Here is an 18,060-nt window from a genome sequence, read left to right as displayed (position 1 = left end):
ATATGTAGTTGCAAAACATACTTTGGCTTGCTTAAAATTACATTTTCCAAAAGGCAATTTGTGTCATGAAAAAGTGAGCTTTGTTTCCAGCTCAAAGTTCCCCAGTCATTGTTGTCTAGTTATTGTTGTTGTAAAGTCCTTTGGGTTATATTGTAACCATAGAATCATTTGTTTTTACATCAAAAACCTTAGGTCTGGCTATAATGCTGAGTCACACTAAGTTCACTATAAAGTCCATACGTTTTTTTGTTTCTTAATCGGTCACCAATTACTTTATGGTTTTGTCTTTTTAGGACTGGGGTGAACAGTTGTTGAAGGAAAAATAATGTATTCCATATAGATTTGAGGTACCATAAAAATCAAAAAAATCCATAATCATTGCACGTCACTCATTCTTCCCCATGAGTGTGGTAGTACTAATGATGGTGGATAAATAAAATAGTTTACTCAGGCTGTTTACCATAGAAAAAATTGTCTGTGTAAGTGGGCGTTCCCTCTAGTGTGTGAGCATGCTCTCCTCATGAGCTCACGGTTCCTCCAGAATATCTGGCATGCTCAAGCGAGGAAGGGAACAGCTTGCCCTGGTCAACTGTGTTCCCACAGATTATCCATTATATTGATCAGATACTCAAGTGGCCGCTTGAACAATTATTCAAAAATGGAAGGCGGTGGGAGGAGGCAAGATCAGGTGGGCCATTCTAGCGTGTGTGAACAACAGGCACTACTCCTGTGTGAAGTGTTTTTTCTTAAAGTTTCCGGGACTTATATCAGTACACTCGTAACAACCTAAGCATTAAGAAACTTATAATCAATCAAATAAGCGATCAGAAAAAATGTGGGTTAGGGTTGAGTGTCTTGACTTTTCTTCTGTCTCTGTTAGGCCAAATTAAAAATACCATGTGCCACTAGAGGGCACAGTCTCATATCTTGAGTTCTCACCATGCCACAATCACCACTGTTGAATAGTACAGAAAGGAAGTTAGAAAAGGCAATGGAAACTGCATGGCAATGAAACCAGCCTGTTCTCATAGACTAGACATAACATAGTAAATGTAAATCCAGGACACTCAAATTAGTATGATGTGTTACATTTCATATGGTATGTATTCATTTGTGAATGTCCATCATATGACGTTACGAATTACAATTCATATGATATGTTATGAATTTCATTTTAATAGGTAGTTGGTCAGGGTGGATGGTAGCGTGTTAACGCGAATGTCTAAGCAACCCAAAGTTTGCGTGATAAAATGTCATCACAGACAACATTACAATTTTAGCTAATTAGCAATTTTGCAACTACTTGGTGAAAGCACCAATTTGTAAATCGCTCTGGATAAGAGCGTCTGCTAAATGACGTAAATGTAAATGTAAAATGTACTTAGCATGATAGCTAACCCTCTAACCCTAACCTTAACCCTTTAACCTAACTCCTAACCCTAACCTTAACCTTAACCCTGACCTTAACCCTAACCTTAATGCTTAACCCTAACCCCTAGCCTAGCTAACGTTAGCCACATAGCTACACATTTGCTGCATTTACATTTACATGCTGCATATCATACGTTTTGCAAATTCGTAACACATCATACGAATTGTAATTCTTAACATTTAATACGAAATGGATGATGGACATTCACAAATAAATACATACCATACGAAATGTAACATATCATAATAATTTGAGTGTGCCAGATTTACATTTACTGTGTTACGTCTACCCCTGAGTCCAGGTTGATGCAACAGGTGTTTGTGAATGTTTACTTTATCTATTGATTCTTATGATATAACTACAGTATTTCTCAGTGGGTGATCATGGTTTAAATATAGCTTTTTATACAACGGGTGGGTCTAATCCCGAGTGCTGATAGGTTAAAGCACATTCCAGCCGGTGTCTATTCCACAAGTTACATCAGGCTAAATCTATGATGTTAAAATGAATATTTACTCTGTTCCATCTGACTGTGTGATCCACTGTCTTATCAGTGGCACAGCGGTCTAAGGCACTGCATCTCAGTGCTTGAGGTGTCACTACAGACACCCTGGTTCAAATCCAGGCTGTATCAGAACTGGCCGTGATTGGGAGTCCCATAGGGCGGTGCACAATTGGCCCAACGTCATCTGGGTTTGGCCGGTGTAGGCCGTCATTGTAAATAAGAATTTGTTCTTAACTGAGTTGCCTAGTTAAATAAAGGTTAAATAAAAAAATACAAAAATCAGCCCAGACAGGGAAGTTAAAAACATTCCAATGCCATTATTACTGTATATATGTGATAACCTTTGTATGCTTGCAATGATGGAAAAGTACTGGGTAAATGGAGATGTACTGCTTTAGTTCTCAGGCTGAGAATGGTCTGAACCTGCTGATAGTCACGCAGAGTGAGAAACCACAGTCTAGACATGTTTTTCTCATCTTAGATACTTTGTATCTAATCCAATGCAACAATGTTAAGGTATGATTGACGGTAGGTTGTCCACACCACTAGTATAGGGAGCTTTGTCTCCTGTTTCGCCACACAGATCTTTACTATAGACTACTGAGGTACTCTGTATGTGAATCTCTGTCTGCGATTGCGATTACTAAAGAGTTTTATACCAAGGCTCCTGTGTCTGTGACATCTATCTGGAAGACTGATTGTTAAAGGAAACTTACATCACCCCATGCAAAGGACCACCCAACAGGAGAAAACAGTTCCTGAATAACTAGCTTGATAAGCCTATTGCAAAACTACAACTCAGCTATTCTATTAATACACAAAGTCACATTTTGTGTGGGCCATATTCACATGGGGACTTTCCGGGTAAAGGCTTTGAAGGCTCACACAAAGAACTACATATTAGAACTAACTTGATAATTTAATAGGATATCTGTGGTCTCATGATTCAGGAGTTGAGGCCGTTGAGCTGGTGTGAGAGAGAACTGACTTACAGAACTGTCCTAGACTGGACCTAGTCTGGACCTAGCTGGACCTAGTGTGGACCTAGCTGGACCTAGTGTGGACCTAGTCTGGACCTAGCTGGACCTAGTCTGGACCTAGCTGGACCTAGTGTGGACCTAGCTGTACCTAGTGTGGACAGAGCTGGACCTAGTGTGGACCTAGCTGTACCTAGTGTGGACAGAGCTGGACCTAGTGTGGACCTAGCTGTACCTAGTGTGGACCTACTGGACCTAGTGTGGACCTAGCTGTACCTAGTGTGGACCTAGCTGTACCTAGTGTGGACAGAGCTGGACCTAGTGTGGACCTAGCTGTACCTAGTGTGGACCTAGCTGTACCTAGTGTGGACCTAGTCTGGACCTAGTCTGGACCTAGCTGTACCTAGTGTGGACCTAGTCTGGACCTAGTCTGGACCTAGCTGTACCTAGTGTGGACCTAGCTGTACCTAGTGTGGACAGAGCTGGACCTAGTGTGGACCTAGCTGTACCTAGTGTGGACCTACTGGACCTAGTGTGGACCTAGCTGTACCTAGTGTGGACCTAGCTGTACCTAGTGTGGACTTAGTCTGGACCTAGCTGTACCTAGTGTGGACCTAGCTGGACCTAGTGTGGACCTAGCTGTACCTAGTGTGGACCTAGCTGGACTTAGTGTCGACCTAGCTGTACCTAGTGTGGACCTAGTCTGGACCTAGTGTGGACCTAGCTGTACCTAGTGTGGACCTACTGGACCTAGTGTGGACCTAGCTGTACCTAGTCTGGACCTAGTCTGGACCTAGCTGTACCTAGTGTGGACCTAGCTGGACTTAGTGTGGACCTAGCTGTACCTAGTGTGGACCTAGTCTGGACCGAGCTGTACCTAGTGTGGACCTACTGGACCTAGTGTGGACCTAGCTGTACCTAGTGTGGACCTAGCTGTACCTAGTGTGGACCTAGCTGGACCTAGTGTGGACCTAGCTGGACCTGGACCAGTGGAGTCTCCGTCTGCCAGTATTCACAGTTCACAGACTACGGGAGAACAACTGAGCAGGTAAATCCACTTATATTATTAACTATGGCTCTTACAAAGAGGTTCTGTGAGGAGAAGCTTTAGTTAGCAATCTGGCGTCTGAGGGACTGGTGAGTGGGACCATCTGGACCAGTGGAATACAAAACAACAACACAATAGACTCAAAACAAACTAGCTACACTGTTAAAAAGGCCAGCTCTTTGAAACAACTTAGTATGTTAGCTAATCCTTACCTTAACCCTTTAACCTAACTCCTAATCCTAACAATAACCCTAAACTTAAATCTTTAACCTAACACTTAACCCTAAAGTTAACCCTTTAACATAATTCCTAACCTTAACCATAACCTTAACCTCTAACCTTAACCCCTAGCCTTGCTAAAGTTAGCCACCTAGCTAATGTTAAGTTTAACCACCTAGCCACCTAGCTACAAATTGTAGTTTGTTACATATTATACATTTTTCAAATTCATAACATATTGTATGAAATTGCAGTTAGTGATATATTGCGCTAACTGAAATTCATAACATATCAAATGAATTGTAATTCGTAACATATTATACAAGATGTATGATGGACATTCACAAATGAATACATACCATATGAAATGTAACATATCATACTAATTTGAGTGTCTCAGATTTACATTTGTTATGTTACGTCTACCCCTGAGTCCAGTTTTATGCAACAGGTGTTTGTGAAATGTTTACTTTATCTATATACAGTGTCTTCAGAAAGTATTCATATCCCTTGACTTATTCCACATTTTGTTGTCTTACAGTCTGAATTCAAAATAGATTAAGTCTTTTTTCCCACCCATCTACACACAATACCCCATAATGACAGTGAAAATATATTTTTAGAAAAGTTAGCAAATTTACTGAAAATTAAATACAGATTGTATCATCTACATAAGTAGTTACCGCTGAGTCAATACATTTTAAAATCACATTTGACAGCAATTACAGCTGTCTTTCTGGGTACGTCTCTAATAGCTTTGCACACTTGTCCTGGATTGTACAATATTGATACATTATTCTTTTTAAAATTCTTCAAGCTCTGTCGTTGGTTGCTGATCATTGCTAGACAGCCATTTTCAAGCCGTGCCGTAGATTTTAAAGCCGATTAAGTCAAAACTGTAACTTGGCCCCTCAGGAACATTTAATGTCATCTTGGTAAGCAACTCCAGTGTATATTTGGCCTTGTGTTTTAGGTTGTTGTCCTGCTGAAAGGTGAATTTGTCTCCTAGTGTCTGTTGGAAAGCAGACTGAACCAGAATTTCCTCTAGGAGTTTGCCAGTGCTTGACGCTATTCTGTTTCTTGTGATCATAAAAAACATAGTCCTTGCCGATGACAAGTATACCCATAACATGACGCAGCCGCCACCATGCTTGGAAATATGAAGAGTGGTACTCAGTGACGTGTTGCGTTGGATTTGTCCCAAACATAACACTTTGTATTTAGGACATAAAGTGCCTTCGGAAAGTATTCAGACACCTTGTCTTTTTCCACATTTTGTTACATTACAGCCTTATTCTAAAATTGATTAAATAAATAAAGAAATCAGCAACACAGAATACCCCATAATGGCAAAGCAAAAACAGATTATTAGAAATGTTTGCAAACTTATTAAAGATAAAAAATAGAAATACCTTATTTACGTAAGTATTCTGACCCTTTGCTATGAGACTCGAAATTGAGTTCAGGTGCATCCTGTTTCCATTGATCATCCTTGAAATGTTTCTACAACTTAAGTTCCTTCAGCGTACACATCACGGACAAACTGAAATGGCCCACCCACACAGACAGTGTGGTCAAGAAGGCGCAATAGCGCCTCTTAAACCTCAGGAGGCTGAAGAAATGTGGCTTGTCACCTAAAACCCTCACAACAGATGCACAATTGAGAGCATACTGTCGAGCTGTGTCACCGCCTGGTGCGGCAATTGCACTGCCCTCAACCGCAAGGCTCTCCAGAGGGTGGTGTGGTCTGCACAATGCATCACCGGGGGGCAAACTACAGTGGGGAGAACAAGTATTTGATACACTGCCGATTTTGCAGGTTTTCCTACTTACAAAGCATGTAGAGGTCTGTAATTCTTATCATAGGTACACTTCAACTGTGAGAGATGGAATCTAAAACAAAAATCCAGAAAATCACATTATATGATTTTTAAGTAATTAATTTGCATTCAGGGATCGGACCCTTTTTTTCAATTTTCGCCTAAAATGACCTGTGCAAGCAGTGGCTTCTTCCTTGCTGAGCGACCTTTCAGGTTATGTCGATATAGGACTCGTTTTACTGTGGATATAGATACTTTTGTACCTGTTTCCTCCAGCATCTTCACAAGGTCCTTTGCTGTTGTTCAGGGATTGATTTGCACTTTTCGCACCAAAGTACGTTCATCTCTAGGAGACAGAATGCGTCTCCTTCCTGAGCGGTATGACAGCTGCGTGGTCCCATGGTGTTTATACTTGCATACTATTGTTTGTACAGATGAACGTGGTACCTTCAGGCATTTGGAATTTGCTCCCAAGGATGAACCAGACTTGTGGAGGTCTCCAATTTTTTTCTGAGGTCTTGGTTGTTTTCTTTTGATTTTCCCATGATGCCAAGCAAAAAGGCACTGACTTTGAAGGTAGGCCTTGAAATACATCCACAGGTACACCTCCAATTGACTCAAATGATGTCAATTAGCCTATCAGAAGCTTCTAAAGCCATGACATCATTTTCTGGAATTTTCTGAGCTGTTTAAAGGCTCAGTCAATTTAGCGTATGTAAAATTCTGACCCACTGAAATTGTGATACAGTGAATTATAAGTTTGTTAACAAGAAATTTGTGTAGTGGTTGAAAAACGAGCCAACTCCCCGTGCTTACCGTGGGGAGCGGTTGACGAGGAAAGCACCGAGCTATGCGGAAATGTGCACTATATCGCCCATACGCAGGCACAGTCCGGTGTGGTCAGTACGGGCTCCTCAGCGTTGCCGTGCTAGAGTTGGCCGGCAGCCAGGGAGAAGTGCGCCGGCACAACGTATCTGGTCTCCAGTGCGTCTCCTCGGCCCAGCTTACCCTGCGCCTGCTCTACGCACGGCAGCCCTCATTATCCAGCACAGCCTAGTTCGCCCTGTGCCAGCGCTCCTTTGGTGCGGACCCAGTCTCCTGTAAGTCTCCCCAGTCCGGGGAGACCGGTCCCAGCTCCACGCAGGAGTCCTCCAGTGACGCTCCTCAGCCCGGAGCTGCCAGAGATGCTCCTCAGCCCGGAGCCTCCAGCGACACTCCTCAGCCCAGAGCCTCCAGCGCCGCTCCTCAGCCCGGAGCCTCCAGCGACGCTCCTCAGTCAGGAGCCTCCAGCGACGCTCCTCTGCCCGGAGCCTCCAGCGATGCTCCCCAGTCAGGAGCCTCCAGCGATGCTCCTCAGCCCGGAGCCTCCAGCGACGCCTCTCAGCCCGGAGCCTCCAGCGACGCTCCCCAGTCAGGAGCCTCCAGCAACGCCTCTCAGCCCGGAGCCTCCAGCGGCGCCTCTCAGCCCGGAGCCTCCAGCGACGCTTCTCAGCCCGGAGCCTCCAGCGACGCTTCTCAGCCCGGAGCCTCCAGCGACGCTCCTCAGCCCGGAGCCTTCAGCGACGCCCCTCAGCCCGGAGCCTCCAGCGACGCCTCTCAGCCCGGGGCCTCCAGCGACGCCTCTCAGCCCGGGGCCTCCAGGGACGCCTCTCAGCCCGGGGCCTCCAGCGACGCCTCTCAGCCCTGGGCCTCCAGCGACGCTGCGCAGCTCGGGGCCTCCAGCGACGGTCTGCAGTCCAGAGCCTCCAGCAGGGGTCGACAGCGCAGAACGGGGGCTACGCCCGGAGCCAGAGCCACCTCCGTGGCTGGAGGATTGGCGAAGGGTGGTTGGTTTAGTGTTTTTTTTTTTTGAGATGCAGTCGGGTTCTGCACCTTCGGGGGGGGGGGGTACTGTCATGTCCTGACCAGTGAAAAGGGTCATTTGCCATAGTAGAATGGTCAGGGCGTGGCAGGGGGGGTTGTTTTGTGTGTTTTGGGGTTTGTTTGTTTCCAGGGGAATGTGTTATAGTTTTCATTGTCTATGTTTCGTTTTCCAGGTTTGGCCGAGTATGGTTTCCAATCAGAGGCAGGTGTCTTTCATTGTCTCTGATTGGAAGCCATACTTAGACAGCCTGTTTTCCTTTGGGTTTTGTGGGTGGTTGTTTTTCGTATAGTCGTGGTACCTTACGGAACTGTTGTTTGTCGTTTGTTTATATTGTTTAAGTGTTCTCTCATTAATAAAAGAAGATGAGCACTCAACACGCTGCGCCTTGGTCTGTCCCTTTCGGCGCTTGTGACATGTGTTTCAGACATAAAGAAGTGGATGGCTGAAAGTGTTCAACTTTTAAACTCAGACAAACAGAGATGATTGTTCTAGGTCCCAAGAAACAAAGAGAACTTCTGTTGAATCTGACAATTGTTCTTGATAGTTGTACAGTCGTCTCAAATAAAACTGTGAAGGACCTCGGCGTTACTCTGGACCCTGATCTCTCTTTTGACGAACATATCAAGACTGTTTCAAGGACAGCTTTTCCATCTACGTAACATTGCAAAAATCTGAAACTTTCTGTCCAAAAATGATGCTGAAAAATGTATCCATGCTTTTGTCACTTCTAGGTTAGACTACTGCACTGCTCTACTTTCCGGCAACCCAGACAAAGCACTAAATAAACTTAAGTTAGTGCTAAACACGGCTGCTTGAATCTTGACTAGAACCCCAAAAATTGATCATATTACTCCAGTGCTAGCCTCTCTACACTGGCTTCCTGTTAAGGCAAGGGCTGATTTCAAGGTTTTACTGCTAACCTACAAAGCATTACATGGCCTTGCTCCTACCTATCTTTGCGATTTGGTCCTGCCGTACATACCTACACGTACACTACGGTCACAAGATGCAGGCCTCCTAACTATGCCTAGAATTTCTAAGCAAACAGCTGGAGGCAAGGCTTTCTCCTATAGAGCTCAATGTTTATGGAATGGTCTGCCTACCCATGTGAGAGACATAGACTCAGTCTCAACCTTTAAGTCTTTATTGAAGACTCATCTCTTCAGTAGGTCCTATGATTAAGTGTAGTCTGGCCCAGGAGTGTGAAGGTGAATGGAAAGGCACTGGAGCAACAAACCGCACTTGCTGTCTTTGCCTGGACAGTTCCCCTCTCTCCACTAGGATTCTAACCCTATTACAGGGGCTGAGTCACTGGCTTACTGATGCTCTTCCATGCCGTCCCTAGGAGGGGTGTGTCACTTGAGTGGGTTGAGTTTTCACATTTACATTTTAGTCATTTAGCAGACGCTCTTATCCAGAGCAACTTACAGTAGTGAATGCATACATTTCATTTCATGCATTTTTTTTAATATATATATTTTTTTGTACTGGCCCCCCGTGGGAATCAAACCCACAATCCTGGTGTTGCACACACCATGCTGGCGTTGCAAACACCATGCTCTACCAACTGAGCCACAGGGAAGGCCAGTTACTGACGTGATCTTCCTGTCTGGGTTGGCGCCCCCCCTTGGATTGTGCCGTGGCTGAGATGTTTGTGGGCTATACTCGGCCTTGTCTCAGGATGATAAGTTGGTGGTTGAAGATATCCCTCTAGTGGTGTGGGGGTCTGTGCTTTCGCAAAGTGGGTGGGGTTATATCCTGCTTGTTTGGCCCTGTCCGGGGGTATCGTCAGATGGGGCCACAGTGTCTCCCGACCCCTCCTGTCTCAGCCTCCAGTATTTTTGCTGCAGTAGTTTATGTGTCGGGGGGCTAGGGTCAGTCTGTTATATCTGGAGTATTTCTCCTGTCTAATCCGGTGTCCTATGTGAATTTAAGTATGCTCTTTCTAATTTTCTCTTTCATTCTTTCTCTCTTTCTTTCTCTCTCTCGGAGGACCTGAGCCCTAGGACCATGCTTCAGGACTACCTGGCCTGATGACCCCTTGCTGTCCCCAGTCCACCTGGCCATGCTGCTGCTCCAGTTTCAACTGTTCTGCCTGCGGCTATGGAACCCTAACCTTTTCACCGGACGTGCTACCTGTCCCAGACCTGCTGTTTTCAACTCTCTAGAGACAGGAGTAGTGGTAGAGATACTTTGAATGATCGGCTATGAAAAGCAAACTGACTTTTACTCCTGAGGTGCTAACCTGTTGCACCCTCGACAACCACTGTGATTATTATTATTTGACCCTGCTGGTCATCTATGAACATTTGAACATCTTGGCCACCTGGCACAGCCAGAAGAGGACTGGCCACCCCTCACAGCCTGGTTACTCTCTAGGTTTCTTCCTAGGTTCTGGCCTTTCTAGGGAGTTTTTCCTGTTTGGGGTTTTAGGCTGGGTTTCTGTAGAGCACTTTGAAATATCAGCTGATGTAAGAAGGGCTTTATAAATACATTTGATTTGATTTGATCCATAATAAATACAAATACCTCCATCTCTACTTCCTCCTCCTTCTCTACTTCCTCCTCCTTCTCTACTTCCACCTCCACCTCTATCTCTACCTCCACCTCCACCTCCACCTCAATCTCTACCTCTAACCCAACCTCCACCTTTATCTCTACCTCTATCTCTATCTACCTCTACCTCTACCGCCACCTCGATCTCTATCTCCACTTCTAACTCCACCTCCACCTCTATCTCCACCTCCATCTCTACCTCTATCTCCACCTCTATCGCTACCTCCACCTCCATCTCCACCCCCACCTCTACCTCTATCTCTACCTCTTCCCACATCTATTTCTCTACCTCTGCCTTGGGTTCCCGAGTGGCGCTGTGGTCTAAGACACTGCATCTCAGTGCAAGAGGTGTCACTGCAGTACCTGGTTTGAATCCAGGCTGCATCATGTCCGGCGATGATTGGGAGTCCCATAGGGTGGCGCGAAATTGGCCCAGCGTCGTCTGGGTTAGGCCGGCATAGGCCGTCATTGTAAATAAGAATTTGTTCTTAACTGACTTGACTAGTTAAATAAAAAATACCTCTACCCCCACCTCAAACTCTACCTCTCTCTGTCAAGTTTGCTTCCGTTGTTCTCCAAACACAGGACTACTCACCTGTGGTCTTTTTATCCATACCAAAGGTCTGATTGCAAAGTGAACATTAGTGTTTGCACATGTAAAGAGAGAAAGTGATCAATTGGTAATTGGTAATTGAGCTTAGCTTGTTGAACAGCGTTGCTTTCAATTTGCACACAATAGATTTTAGTTGTGAAGGTTGTGCCAAAGGTAGAGAATTGTGTGTTATGTTTTGCCAAATGTTTGTTGAGGTAGGAAAATTATGTGGATATATTGAAGCAACATCTCAAGACATCAGTCAGGAAGTTAAAGCTTGGTCGCAAATGGGTCTTCCAAATGGACAATGACCCCAAGCGTACTTCCAAAGTTGTGGCAAAATGGCTTAAGGACAGCAAAGTCAAGGTATTGGAGTGGCCATCACAAAGCCCTGACCTCAATCCTATAGAAAATTTGTGGACAGAACTGAAAAAGCGTGTGCGAGCAAGGAGGCCTACAAACCTGACTCAGTTACACCAGCTCTGTCAGGAGGAATGGGCCAAAATTCACCCAACTTATTGTGGGAAGCTTGTGGAAGGCTACCCGAAACGTTTTACCCAAGTTAAACAATTTAAAGGCAATGCTACCAAATACTAATTGAGTGTATGTAAACTTCTGAACCACTGGGAATGTGATGAAAGAAATAAAAGCTGAAATAAATCATTCTCTCCACTATGATTCTGACGTTTCACATTCTTAAAATAAAGTGGTGATCCAAACTGACCTAAGACATGGACTTTTTACTAGGATTAAATGTCAGGAATTGTGAAAACTGAGTTTGAATGTATTTGGCTAAGGTGTATGTAAACTTCCAACTTCAACTGTATCCACCTCACTCTCAGAGAAATAAATAGTACTGCTAGGTTTTACACTGTTGAATGGGGGGGGGGGGGGGGGGGGGGGGGGGGAATTCAACCTAATATTAGGTAGGTGTACCCCTGTTTGTTATACTCAAATTATTATTCATATCCAGAATTTGGGTGAATTTGCTGGACTAAAAATATATACTGAACAAAAATATAAACACAACATGTAAAGTGTTGGTCTGAAATAAAACATCCCAGCAATTTTGAATACGGGGTTATGGGGTTATGGTATGGGCAGGCATAAGCTATTTGAATGCATTTTATTGATGGCAATTTGAATGCACAGAGATTCCGTGACGAGATCCTGAGGCCCACTGTTGTGCCATTCATACAATGCCATCACCTCACGTTTCAGCATGATAATGCGCAATGTTGCAAGGATTTGTACACAATTCCTTGAAGCTGAAAATGTCTGATGTTTCTTTAAAAGTATCTGTGACCAAAAGATGCATATCTGTATTCCCAGTCATGTGAAATCCATAGATTACGGCCTAATGAATTTATTTAAATTGACGGATTTCCTAATATGAACTGTAACTCAGTAAATTCTTTGAAATTGTTGAGTGTTGCATTTATATTTTTGTTCAGGGTAACTTTGAGGTTTGTTGTGGTGCTCTGTCTCAGTGTTGGTCTCAAATGTACTTCAGGTATCGCTCGTTATAAACTGGGTGGTTTGAGCCTTTAATGCTGATTGGCTGAAAGCCATAGCATATCAGACCAGATACCAAGGGTATGACAAAGCATTTATTTTTACTGCTCTAATTACATTGGTAACCAGTTCATAAAAGCAATAAGGCTCCTCGGGGGTTTGTGATATATGGCCATTTACCATGGCTAAGGTCTGTATCAAGGCACTCCGCATTGCGTCGTGTGTAAGAACAGCCCTTAGCCATGGTATATTGGCCATATACCACACCCACTCAGGCCTTTTTGCTTAAATGCAGTCTTGATCAAACATGGATGCAACTCAGAGATTTGTTGAAAAAAAAGAAGATACATTTTAACACACGCACTTGACTTGACAGAACACACCAACCTAATTGAGCAACCCTTCCCTTGAGACAATGGGGGGCAGAGGTGGGCTTCTTCCCTCCCGCCTCGCAACACGGTCTATTCATTTCTACAGCGCTGCTATGGATGCATCCATCGGCCCTGGACGTCTCTTCTCATGCCAGCATGTTTAAGGAATTGAGCACAGGGTGTGCTGCCAACTTAGCAAGCTCCTGTAGATGAAAGAGAAAAATAAGTTAGGGAGCATGAATAAGTTATCTTCCTAAGATTGTGAATATTTTTTTATTATATTTTATCTACAACTCTAAGCTCCCTCCTATCTTTCATTCATTAATCAGGATGCTGTGCTTCATGTTCATTGCAATTATCCAGATGGGATCTCATTTTTTTCCATGCTGTGTCCAACTCACCGGACTGCAGGACAGGCTCAAACTGGCCAGCCATGCAGATCTCCTCCTGTTTCCCACGGACGATGCGCTGGATGGCTGGGGGTAGGCCACGTGGGTTACGGGAGAAGATCAGGGAGTAACCATCCTCGCAGCTTCCATCCTCCTTCAGGGTACGGCAGGCATAGGTGATGGCATAGTTGTCATAGTCGGTGTCAATCACCCAGTAGTTGTCACCTCCACTGGACAGGTAGCTGGCCAGCCCCTGGTAGTTCATAAACATCTTGCCGGGGGTGGTGGGGTTAGGCACACTGTACTGGGCAGCCATGTCAGCACACACAACCCAGAACCTGTCATCACAACAACACACACTCATCAGTACACAATCCAGAACAAACTCAAACTCATATTAGCTCTCGCAAATCAGAACCGGAGGTCAAATACAAACTCTACATTATTGCGATCCATAACATACACTGTAAACTGTTGTCTATATTTCCTGTCCACAAAATCTTGTGGTCTAACAGACAAATTGTTTAGATTAATGTTCGGATATCAAACCACATTCTTCCATACAATTAGACAATTAGTTTAGCCTCTATGCTTTATATGCTAGTTTTACCAAGTTGATGTAGATCTACTCACCCGAAGAGAGTGACACGTCCCTTGGAGGAGGCGGTCATAGTGCCGTCGTCATCGATGGTGTACTCAGCGGAGATGTTGTCCTGGAGGAATAGTCCCTCAGGGTCCTTCTTCTGAAGGGCATACCACTTCCCTGCATACTGCCACAGAGAGAAACAGAACAAAACTAGAAAGGTGAGAGATGCTCACACACACCGTAGACAGTGATGGAGATGAGGATGGAAATCCAGAGCACTAAATGTATATACGGAGATTTAAGACTTAATCAGTAGATCATTGTAATAATCTCATATGCATTTACGTTACACATTCTCGTATAGCCATGTTTATCCAATCATGTTGAGAGAACTGACATCATTTGCTTGTTTTTGTCTGTCTAGGGATGTGACCCATAATGCATGTACTGTAGCAAAGCTCACCCTCTTCGGTTCAAAGTCCTCCTTGACTGTGAAGCTGTCGACCACGCAGGAGGCAGACCAGGTGTGTTCCACGCAGGCCATCAGGACCATGAGGAGAGCCAGCTTTGAGGATCCCATGCTGCACAGCAGAGAGAGAAAGAGAGAGAGAGAGAGAGAGAGAGAGAGAGAGAGAGAGAGAGAGAGAGAGAGAGAGAGAGAGAGAGAGAGAGAGAGAGAGAGAGAGAGAGAGAGAGAGAGAGAGAGAGAGAGAGAGACAGGGGATGAACTGACCACACTAGACAAGACAGACACTAGATCAGGAGAGAGCGCCTCAAATTAAGTTAGTAAACACACTATAGTAGTTGTAGTAAAATTACAGAAAACCTTTTTTTTTTTAGGTACGATGGCCATTCGGTTACATGTTCACAGGGTCCTGAGGTAGAAATGAGCTATCCAATCCCGTATTTCGCATGCACATATATACAAAAGCACAACTCATTCTTAGCTAACTAGTATCTTCCAAAAAACAATTCCTACCTTATTCAAGAACAATATTTATGTTTTCAGTAAGATAATCAAGTTATATTATATCCACGGATCCTCTTTACCAAGTGGCTGGACCTTACCTTTCTTTGTAAAGATGAGCAGCAAGTAGAATTCAGTGATCTCTGTTTTGCGGATGTCCGTTAGGTTGTGGAGTCTCTTGTGTTTGGGGTCCTTTATATACACAAACACAGACAAGCTTACTGATTATTTTCACTTCTTGTAAGTAAATAAGGTGATTAAATCGCGGGTTAATCCGGTTGGTGAAATTCCGACTGTAATCTGGCTTCACCTCTGAACCCGCCCATGCCTCCCGTAAAAACAATTAGGGCTTTATGTAACTGTGAAGAAACACACACACAAACAAACACACACACACAAACACACACACACTTACAATGGGAAAATGTATTCTACAAACACAGAGGACCAGCAAGATTATAGAAAACATACCCAGCAGTAATGAGCATTAGTTGTTGTGTTCCAGCACATAAATCATTACTATGCTGATGATGGAATACGAGTGTCGTTCCACAAATAAGTGTATTTTGCATCATCCTTGGTATTTTAAGTAGACATTTAGCACCAAACAGAATTTTAAAAGCTGTTATATTCATTTAAGTTCTCTTTAATATAGACCAAACAGAGAATACAATAAATCAGATCTTTTATGCCAAAATAAAGACTTGTAAGTGCCAAAATTCAGCCTATTGACATGTTCATTTCTGAGACTTACAGAAAGATTTTAAACCATCTAACCCAAGTTTAAGATTTCACTAGGATTGTAAAGCCCTAGTTGTTTTGTTGCTTTGACAAAGTTATTTCTGAAGATTATTATTATTTATTTCATGTCATTAGTGATTCATTTTAAAGTAAAAAACAACATGTCCTTCATTTTAAAGTCAACCCCGCACTCTTAGAAAAAAAGGTGCTATCGGCTGTCCCCATAGGAGAACCATTTGAAGAACCCTTGTTGGTTCAAGGTAGAACACTTTTGGTTCCAAGTAGAACTGTTTTGGGTTCCATGTAGAATCCTATCCACAGAGGGTTCTACACAGAAACCCAAAATGGTTCTACATGTAACCAAAAGGGTTTTATCTGGAACCAAAAAGGGTTCTCCTATGGGGAACGCCAAAGAGTGTGATACGTGAACTTAAATCTCATTTTTACATTTTAGTCATTTAGCAGACGCTCTTATCCAGAGCAACTTGCAGTAATGAGCGCATACATTTTTGTTCTGGTCCCCATCAAACCCAGAACCCTGGCATTACAAGTGCCATGCTCTACCAACTGAGCCACACGGGATTACTCTCATTTTAAAATGTTAAAACCATATTCCTTTTTTAAATTATTATTCAAAAGAAACATTGAGCATCTAATAGTCAAATCATAGTTTAAAGCAGGTGAGCTGGTTCCACGCTTTTTGGCAATTTTCTGGCGTTTTGTGGTGAAAAATTGACGGGGTCGAGCATAACACGTCAAGCCTGTTACCCATAAATAGACAGGCAAAAAAATAAAAAATGCATTTTATTTTGTGAAGCTTGCCTGTTGCACACAGGCTTCCATTCCTGATTTATGGCTAATTGAAAATGAAATTGTCAACCCTGTTACAGTCAACCCTGTAACTTTATTTGGTACTTAACATGGACTTACATGTTTTTTATTTAACTTCTTGAGATGTGCTCTTTACGTGAAAGAATGTATATATAAAACAAATTTAAATCACCAACTGCCAGCAGCACTGCTCAGTTGTAGACCTTGACACAAGTTTGGAGATCCTGAAGTATGATAAAACAGCCAGCTGGCTAAAAGAGTATCTTGTAGTCTCAATATTGTAGTCTCATCCATCAGCTGAATCTCTCTGTCAAGCTATTGCTATCTGGTAGCATGTCTGAGTGTTGGAGTGTGCCCCTAGCTATCTGTAAAAAATATGAAAATAGTGCCGTCTGGTTTTCTTAATATAAGGAATGTGAAATGATTCATACTTTTACTTTTGATACTTAAGTACAGTTAAAACCAAACACTTTTAGACTTTTACTCAAGTAGTATTTTACTGGGTGACTTTCACTTTTACTTGAGTCATTTTCTATGAAGGTATCTTTACTTTTATTCAAGTATTACAATTAGGTACTTTTTCCACCACTGTCCACCTATTACCAGTATAAGAGTGTAATCCCAGTACCTGGAGCCTCCTGTCTGGAGCTGACTGGAGCTGACTGGAGCTGTCTGGAGCTGTCTGGAGCTGTCTGGAGCTGACTGGAGCTGTCTGGAGCTGTCTGGAGCTGACTGGAGCTGTCTGGAGCTGACTGGAGCTGTCTGGAGCTGTCTGGAACTGTCTGGAGCTGAATGGAGCTGTCTGGAGCTGTCTGGAGCTGACTGGAGCTGTCTGGAGCTGTCTGGAGCTGTCTGGAGCTGACTGGAGCTGTCTGGAGCTGTCTGGAGCTGACTGGAGCTGATTGGAGTTCTCTGGGGACATTTGACTCTGAGGAGTGGACACAGAGGATGATGGCAAATGGCCTAAATGATTGGCTAACGGGCTCAGCAGAGGAGTGGCACCACCCCTCTTCATTCAATCTTCATTAATTTAACTAAAGGCACTTCCAGTAGTTAGAGCATTGTGTACTGTAATCTTTCTTAACACTACTTTGAGGCATTACACCCAGTGTTATTGTCTATTTCTGGGATAGCTCTTTGGGCATTAGTAGTTCTTTAGATGTTATGTAGGTCTTTAGTTGTTCTGTAGTTCTTTAGTTGTTCTGTAGTTCTTTAGTTGTTATGTAGTTCTTTAGTTGTTCTGTAGTCTGTAGTTCTTTAGCTGTTCTGTAGTTGTTTAGTTGTTCTGTAGTTCTTTAGTTGTTCTGTAGTTCTTTAGTTGTTCTGTAGTTCTTTAGTTCTTATGTAGTTCGTTAGTTGTTCTGTAGTTATTTAGTTGTTCTGTAGTTCTTTAGTTGTTCTGTAGTTATTTAGTTGTTCTGTAGTTCTTTAGTTCTTATGTAGTTCGTTAGTTGTTCTGTAGTTCTTTAGTTGTTCTGTAGTTCTTTAGTTCTTTAGTTGTTCTGTAGTTCTTTAGTTGTTCTGTAGTTCTTTAGTTGTTCTGTAGTTATTTAGTTGTTCTGTAGTTCTTTAGTTCTTATGTAGTTCGTTAGTTGTTCTGTAGTTCTTTAGTTGTTCTGTAGTTCTTTAGTTCTTTAGTTGTTCTGT

General features: G+C 43.2%; 1 protein-coding gene across 1 annotated transcript; it reads right to left on the bottom strand.

Moving 5' to 3' along the window:
* Positions 1-12,465: 12,465 nt before the first annotated feature.
* rbp4l (retinol binding protein 4, like) lies at positions 12,466-15,011 on the bottom strand. The gene is made up of 5 exons (XM_029690209.1): positions 14,943-15,011; positions 14,338-14,455; positions 13,922-14,058; positions 13,301-13,626; positions 12,466-13,102 (listed from the first exon to the last, which is right to left on the bottom strand). The coding sequence occupies exons 2-5, from the start codon at positions 14,452-14,454 to the stop codon at positions 13,092-13,094; spliced, it is 591 nt and encodes a 196-aa protein (XP_029546069.1). The 5' UTR covers position 14,455; positions 14,943-15,011; the 3' UTR covers positions 12,466-13,091.
* Between the last annotated feature and the right edge of the window lie 3,049 nt (positions 15,012-18,060).

The sequence above is a fragment of the Salmo trutta genome, chromosome 15 (genome assembly GCF_901001165.1).
Source record: "Salmo trutta chromosome 15, fSalTru1.1, whole genome shotgun sequence".
NCBI lineage: Eukaryota > Metazoa > Chordata > Actinopteri > Salmoniformes > Salmonidae > Salmo > Salmo trutta.
The sequence above is the reverse complement of the archived record's forward strand: the minus strand, read 5'-3'. Positions and strand labels throughout refer to the sequence as shown.

What these genes read in the sequence shown, in the direction of transcription:
- rbp4l (XM_029690209.1), bottom strand. Translation starts at nt 14,454, where the DNA reads ATGGGATCCTCAAAGCTGGCTCTCCTCATGGTCCTGATGGCCTGCGTG. An exon ending in AGGACTTTGAACCGAAGAGG is followed by an intron (nt 14,059 to 14,337) that starts GTGAGCTTTGCT and finishes TCTCTGTGGCAG; the next exon opens with TATGCAGGGAAGTGGTATGC. An exon ending in GGACGTGTCACTCTCTTCGG is followed by an intron (nt 13,627 to 13,921) that starts GTGAGTAGATCT and finishes TTGTGATGACAG; the next exon opens with GTTCTGGGTTGTGTGTGCTG.